Below are 7,585 nucleotides of genomic sequence, written 5' to 3' on the forward strand. Positions count from 1 at the left end.
TTGCTTTGTGTTCTGCGGTTTTACATGACTGAATACTAAATTAAATATTTTTATTGCAGCTAGAAAAGAAATCATAGATAACTGGATCTCCTTCCAAAACTAAACTAGAGTAGCCCCTCGTAGCCCCCGGGTCCCCGCTCGGGACGGTGCGGCTCCTCCGCCTGCAGTCCGCGTCTGGCTGCGCACAATCTGCTGCGGATCGCCGGATGATATTAGGAGCCGGCGCTAATGGACAATCTGCTGTTTGTTTGGAAAGTACTGTGCTAACAATGATTTTTCTTTGGTAAAAAGGCAGAGTGCGGCGCACGGCTGAGCGGGCTGTGAGCAGAGGCTGTGACAGATGGCGGGGCTGGAGGTGCGGACGGAGAGGGACCGGGGAGCGCTGGAGGGTGGAGGGGCCGCGGAGCCGCTTCCTCCGGGGCTCGGTGTCACACAGCCCGGCTCGGAGACGCTACTTCACTGCCAGCCATGGATGAGCCAACTCCTAAGCCGGGCTTGGTGCCATAGGAGAAGCGTTATCCAAAAAGACCAGTGCGCCACCCTGCGCTACCCCGGGGCCGTGTCTCCATAGCTGGTCACACACCATGGACACAGAGCCAGCTCCTGTAATCCGGAGGCTCCAGGGGCCCCACACAACATCTCCTCCAGGGGCCCCACACAGCATCTCCTCCAGGGGCCCCACACAGCATCTCCTCCAGGGGCCCCACACAGCATCTCCTCCAGGATCCTCTCCTCACCCATCTGGGTCTCATCACTCCTGCGCCCTGGTCCCACTAACCAAAATCATCTGGATCAATGGTGTCCCAGACTAGGGGGAATCACAGACCTAATCCTGAACACATGGAGCCCCCCATCCACTCCTGAGCAGGAGCCTCTCACCCATCCAAACCTATGACCCAAACACATCTGCACACCCTGTCTCTCCATTTTGACTTTTTTTTTCCTAAAAAGTACAATAATAAAAAAAAAATGCAAAAGGGACCTGCTGCTTAAGAAGATTTAGAAGTCCCTTTATCTCAGTACCTTATTGAGATAATAATTGGATTTTAACTTTCTTGACTCTTGTGCGCAAAACTATTATTCGGCCATTTCTATATCTGTATAATGTCCAATTATCACATTTACAGTAGGATTAGTTATGGGAAGACTCCAGGGCATTTGTTTAGTGTTTTTTTAGATATTAGATCGTTCATTTGTACCTACTGGAGTTGTAAACTCTGCAAATCCCTATCCTATAGAAATATGCATTAATAATAGGAGGGGTAGTAGTGATCTAACCCCATTATAACTGCCCCCATAGTATTAGATGGCACCATAGGATTGTATCCTCGCCTGTTCCCTGCACTGTTGGAGGCGCAGAAGATACATATGTGCAGGAATAATAGTAATAACAGGACAGAACAGCTTTAATAACAGCCAGTGTTTGCAAACCAGACACAACACTGATGGCTCCCTGCACATGGCTGTGGATCCAGGCATTGCTATAGGACTGGTGCTGATTGTCTCCCTCTCCTAGTATTTAGAAATGATTTATTTTTGGTTATGTAGCACAAACAGGAATCCATAAACTGTCGGTTCAGCACCATTGACTCTTTGATCAGTTACTGGGCTATGAGGAGATGAAATGCCCTGGATTCCAGGCTCTGCTCACATGCCACCAGCTAAATGCACAATAAATAGGGACTTACATCACTGACCCTGTTTGGCTGTTTCTTTTATTTTTGTTTTGTTTTTTTGTTTTTTTTTTGCACTAAAACTTATTCATCAGCTTCATCGTCCTCTTAATTAGTCAGCAGCGATTTCCGAAAACATTTAGCTGTTTATATACAAAAGGAAATAAAAGGGACATTGTCAAGTGGAGAGGGCTCCAGAATGAATGGAGTCCTGTGTAGAGCATTGATAGCAGTGCTCAAGGGTCCACTGTCCCCCTGCCTGCTGCCTGTCACTTCATCTCCTCCTTAGGAGGGGACTCAAGTGGCATCAGTGACAAATCCGAAATTAACTGGGCTAAGAAGACAACACAAACAACAAGTTTGTTCTTTTGCCTGCGCGTTAATATTTTTGCAATATATATATATATATATATATATATATATATATATATATATATATATATATATATATATATATATATATATATATATATATATTATTATAAAAGATATATATAAAAGTTATTTGTAAATATATTTAGAGATAAATAGGTAGATGATAGATAGATAGATAGATAGATAGATAGATAGATGGATAGATAGATAGATAGATGATAGATGATAGATAATAGATAGATAGATAGATAAAAAGATGATAGATAGATAGATAGATAGATAGATAATAGATAGATAGATAGATAGATAGATAGATAGATAGATAGATAGATAATAGATAGATGATAGATAGATAGATAGATAGATAGATAGATAGATAGATAGATAGAAAGATGGATAGAGATAGGGCATTGGACTATTGAATTAATTCCACTGTGTTGTCCCTCCTTATAATTGCTGTGGATTTTATTGATAACCTCTAGTTCTTATCAGGGAAGTTGTACACGACAGGTTAAATTATTTAATAAGCACCTAGGTGTAATTATGTTATTTACAAGCTGTGACAGGGTCTGGGTGATGGAGGCAGGGAATGGACGGGTTCTGGTGACCCCTGGAGCTTGGAGCTTGAATTATGGAGATGGGGGACTAAGAGGTGAAGAGAGAGCAGATAGGAACAAGCTGCCTTCTCACCCTACTACATATATAATAATAACATGGGGATCTATACAATGCAAAATGAATTATTATAGATAGATAGATAGATAGATAGATAGATAGATAGATAGATAGATAGATAGATAGATAGATAGATAGATAGAGGCTGCAGATTCTTCATAAATCACTATATTAAAAATTAAGTATATATCAGATACAAACTTTTCACTCCTTGCAATGAAACTAAATCTCCTCACCTGTTTGGTCATTGAATCTATTAGCCGAACGTATAAATCTTGTTCAGTTCTAACTCCTGTGTAGGGAAAAAAAAATATATATAAGTTGTCTATTATTATAATTATTATGATATATAATTATGACATGAAGTTCATCATCAGTAATCATAGCCAATATTATTAGTATTATGATTTGTCCAGAAAAAAAAACCCATACATACTGGGAATATATATTGTATTTCTTATATTATTTTAATCTATTTGATTATTTTACCTTTCATATTAATGGTTTATTTATTCTGTTTTACCATTTTTGTTATTCTTTTTTTTATCGTATTCCTTTGCATTTATCTTAACACAAATATTATAGAAAGTTCATGCCCTGTGCGGCAGATTGACTATGGATAGGTGTGATTAAGAACTTGTTGGCTTCATTACATTCTAGAAATGTTAGATATAACAATTATATTTAATGACAGTTACAAATGGAAAAGGTCTTCATTTGCTACTGTGAAAGTTTCGAAATATTGAATATTTTTCTCTGTTAAAATGGTGACTATAGATGCACTAATAAGCACTTACCATTACTATATAACAACTGCAGTTTGTAGTGAATCCCATTGTTAGTTTTTTCACTGTTAGGCTCCTGGAAATAATAGCAGAGTGTTACTTTGTGCAACAATAATCACATAATCACATTTTTTCCCTTTCCTGGTGACATAATTCTCAGTGTCTGGGGTCTTGGGTTCCCAGAGTTTACACTCCCTGCTCCTGGTGCTCAGGTGTCAGGGGCAAAATATAATGGGATCCTCAGAGCTCCTAAATCCATCCATATGTCATTATAAGTTTCTAATTGATTAGCAAAGGGGGCAGATATACACGTGGTGATGCTTTTGTGTCTGCAAGACACTTAGAGTTAATTTTGAAAATATTACAAAAAAAATAATTAAAATAAAATTTTGGGTATAGATTATTTTTTGTGCACAGTGAATGGGGTGATTAAATCTATCCTAAGCCTAGGCAACACAATAGGCCGATTATATTAATGTCCATTCAGGGTGATAAGTTTTACTCCAAAATTGAAAGATAACATTTCCATTTATCACCCGGAATAGTATTATTTCCATGCATTTATTGTAAGGGAAGTAATGTGTGACATATATGGAATATATACTAAGTACAGTAATACTTGGGGGGGGGGGGGTCAAAATAATTTTTTTATCAGCAGTTTATATCTTTTTTTTTCCAGTTTGAGGATATTTTATCAGAATGTTATTAACTTATGTTTATAAATACGCAAAGAAGTGATACAAAGTATAACTTTTAAATAGAGATAGGGGGATAACGTTGATATTTCTGGACAGATTATTATTATATCATTTTTAATCTAAGGATATTAATGGCATACACTTTCATTACATTGTTTGTATAGGGGAGTTGGTAAATAAATGTATTTTAAATAAATTTCATGCACATGTTATGGGGTAATACAAGTTTTATTGGACACTTAAAAGAAAATATTTTTAATCTTTTAATCATGATCAGTATACATAAGTTATTCAAAGGGGGTTCATTGTTATTTTACATATACAGAGTGATGATGAATATATTTTAATACATATAGGGGGTAATGATCGATATGTTATAAAATATATAGGGGTAATTATCAATATTTTGTAACAGATATGGGAGGTAATAATCAATATATTATATATAGGAGTAATGATCAATGTATTATATATAGGTGGTAATGATATATATAGGTAATTATCATTATGTTATTATATATGGGAGGTAATGATCAATATATTATATATATAGGGGATAATGATAAATATATTATAATATATAGGCTGTAATGATCTATATATTATTATTTATAGGGATAATGATCAATATATTATTATACACATGGATAATGATCAATGTATTGTGATCTATAGGGGTAATTATCAATGTATTATTATATATAGGGGTAATGTTCAATATATTATTATATATAGGGGCAATGATCAATATACTATTATATGCAGGGATAATGATCAAGATATTATTATATATAGGTGTACTGATCAATATATTATTATATACAGGGGTAGTGATCAATGTATTATGATATTTATAGGGGCAATGATCAAGATATTATTATATATAGGTGTAATGATCAATATATTATTATATACAGGGGTAGTGATCAATGTACTATGATATTTAATAGGGGTAATGATCAATATATTATTATATACAGGGGTAATGAACATTGTGTTATGATATTTATAGGGGTAATGATCAATATATTATTATATACAGTGGTGATGATCTATGTATTATGCTATATGCATGGGGTAATATAATCAATATATTACATTACACATATGAGTGATGATCAATGCCATATATTATGTTACCAATAGTCTAAGAATACGGGAGATATAATCAAAATGATGTATTAAATTTAGAGGGTAGATATTTAATATACAATATTCTATATAAGGGGTTGAAGTTTAATATATGTTAATTTACTGCATGGTGATATTCAATATATTCTATTAATTGCGATTAATTATATTGGGGTGATGATTATGTATGAATTCCATGCTATGCAGTAATGTGTGATAAATGTGTTCTATGCAGAAACTTACTTTATCCTTCTCCACAAAGTCCACAAAGGCTGTCCTCTCAATTTCCACCGGCTGTCCCTGCCTGTCGTAGAGAGCCAGCACGAAGTGGAAAAAATTGGACTTCCTGAGGTTGGAAGGCGGCTGCTTCTCGAAATGTGCCCGAGCAAGCCCCACACCACTGCGGGAGGAAAGGAGAGAAGGGCCGGGTGAGAGGAGGGCAGCTGAGCCCAGCCTGGCACATGGAGAGGGGCATGATGCGAGGAGCAGCCAGGCAGGAGGACATGTGCCACCACCACCACCACCACCACACTGGAGGCTCGTGTAACCAGACACAGGGAGATTGTCACTGATACAGACCATTGAGGGGGGATGACAAATAAAACCCACCATCATTTGGCAGACACATACCTTTGGGCGGCTGTATTAGCATCCACTACCCCTGCTGTATGCATCCATGATCGGACTGGATTCATCCCACCTCCCAGCGGTTCCTCTTTCATGGTGGTCCCACCTCTTGGTATATTTTCCTGAATCCCAAACATTAAAACTGAATTTTTGGGCAACAATTAGCTCCTATCAAAATGAAGGTTCAAAAAATACAAAATAATAATAAAAAAATGAAAATTAAGAAAAAAAAAAAAAGAAGGAAATGTCCCAGGTCTTCTTCTCCTTCCTTCTCGTCTTCTCCTTGCTTTTCCGCGGCTGATGTTCTCCTTGATGATGATGACTTTACTCCCCAGGATCAGTAGGGTAGACCCAAGTTGAAGTCCTTTTTTTGCTTCTTTTTTTGCTGTTTCTGGCACAATAGTCACAATTTGCAGAGCACTTGGAGCTGCTTCCAGGAGTTGGAGTTGTGCTGGAGTTCAGCTGTGTGATGGATACGGGATAATAATAATAAAGGACCACTAGGAGCTTGCACTGGCGAGGCAGAGAGAGCGAGGATAAATATCGTTTTTTGTGGCTTGTTGGTTGAAGCTTCTCAATGTGGTGTCATCATCTCCAGCAACAAAACAGCATCAAAAAAGCTTCAGGACACTGCTGAATCGACCACTTCTGGCAGCGATCTCCTGCTCCAAAAGACAAATAAACTGAGACATGAGGCTGCTGCTCACAGGAGAGAGCTGGATGAGGGGCCTCGGCGTCCTGCACGATGGATGGAAGCAACAAAACTCAGCCCTCTCTCCCCCAGGACTGGAACCTTTCCCGGGAGCCAAAACTCTAAACCCCCGGGAGCAGCACTGTCAGCGGCTGACGTGAGCGGGGCAGGACTATGGCCAAATATGGCTGAAAGCCGCCTCCTCCTCCAAATCCTCCTCCTCCTCCTCCTCCTCCTCCTGCCGCCTGGACTGTGCACACAGAGCAGCTCTGCTTCTCCAGTGCTGAGTGCCTGCTGCCTGCACCGCTCCCCCGATCACCCGATCACCCTGCTGCTGCCTGCACCGCTCACCCGATCACCCGATCACTCTGCTGCTGCCTGCACCGCTCACCCGATCACCAGATCACTCTGCTGCTGCCTGCACCGATCACCAGATCAATCTGCTCACACTGCACGGGCTGATCTATTTTATATATAGAAGTTATCATTCAGCCAAATACATCTGGAAGGAAACAAATGATGCCAGACACAGTCCCTTTAATACACTACTATATATATATATATATATATATATATATATATATATATATATATATATATATATATATATATATATATATATATATATATATATATATATATATATATATATATTATATATTCATATTCATACATATATATATATATATATATATATATATAGTCCATTTAATACACTGATGTATATATTTCTAAACCTATCTCTATATACACCTCTACGTGTTCATTACCACAGACACAGAAACTATTTAATGTAGAACATTATCTTAATTGACAAAAAGTAAATTTCCTTTATAATTATAATTGCACCAGTGCAAAAATTACACATATCTACATTCAACTGCTTGTTACATATATATTCTTATTTTCTCCCTCTCCTGTTATATGTAT

General features: G+C 37.7%; 1 protein-coding gene across 34 annotated transcripts in view; it reads right to left on the reverse strand.

Annotated features, from left to right (window-relative positions):
• Positions 1 to 6,786, reverse strand: part of EBF3 (EBF transcription factor 3) — a 192,478-nt gene extending 185,692 nt beyond the window's left edge. For 18 of the 34 annotated variants that reach the window (XM_077258403.1, XM_077258414.1, XM_077258394.1 and 15 more), the window contains exons 1-4: positions 5,968 to 6,786; positions 5,581 to 5,737; positions 3,521 to 3,584; positions 2,960 to 3,015 (exon numbers count right to left, since the gene is read on the reverse strand). In XM_077258403.1, the coding sequence (XP_077114518.1) occupies positions 2,960 to 3,015; positions 3,521 to 3,584; positions 5,581 to 5,737; positions 5,968 to 6,101 (411 nt within the window). In that variant the 5' untranslated portion in view covers positions 6,102 to 6,786. The remainder of the gene's footprint in view (positions 1 to 2,959; positions 3,016 to 3,520; positions 3,585 to 5,580; positions 5,738 to 5,967) is intronic. The other 16 variants (XM_077258408.1, XM_077258415.1, XM_077258398.1 and 13 more) reach the window with 1 other exon arrangement.
• Positions 6,787 to 7,585: the final 799 nt, after the last annotated feature.

Source organism: Ranitomeya variabilis, chromosome 4, assembly GCF_051348905.1.
Source record: "Ranitomeya variabilis isolate aRanVar5 chromosome 4, aRanVar5.hap1, whole genome shotgun sequence".
NCBI classification, from domain to species: Eukaryota; Metazoa; Chordata; class Amphibia; order Anura; family Dendrobatidae; genus Ranitomeya; species Ranitomeya variabilis.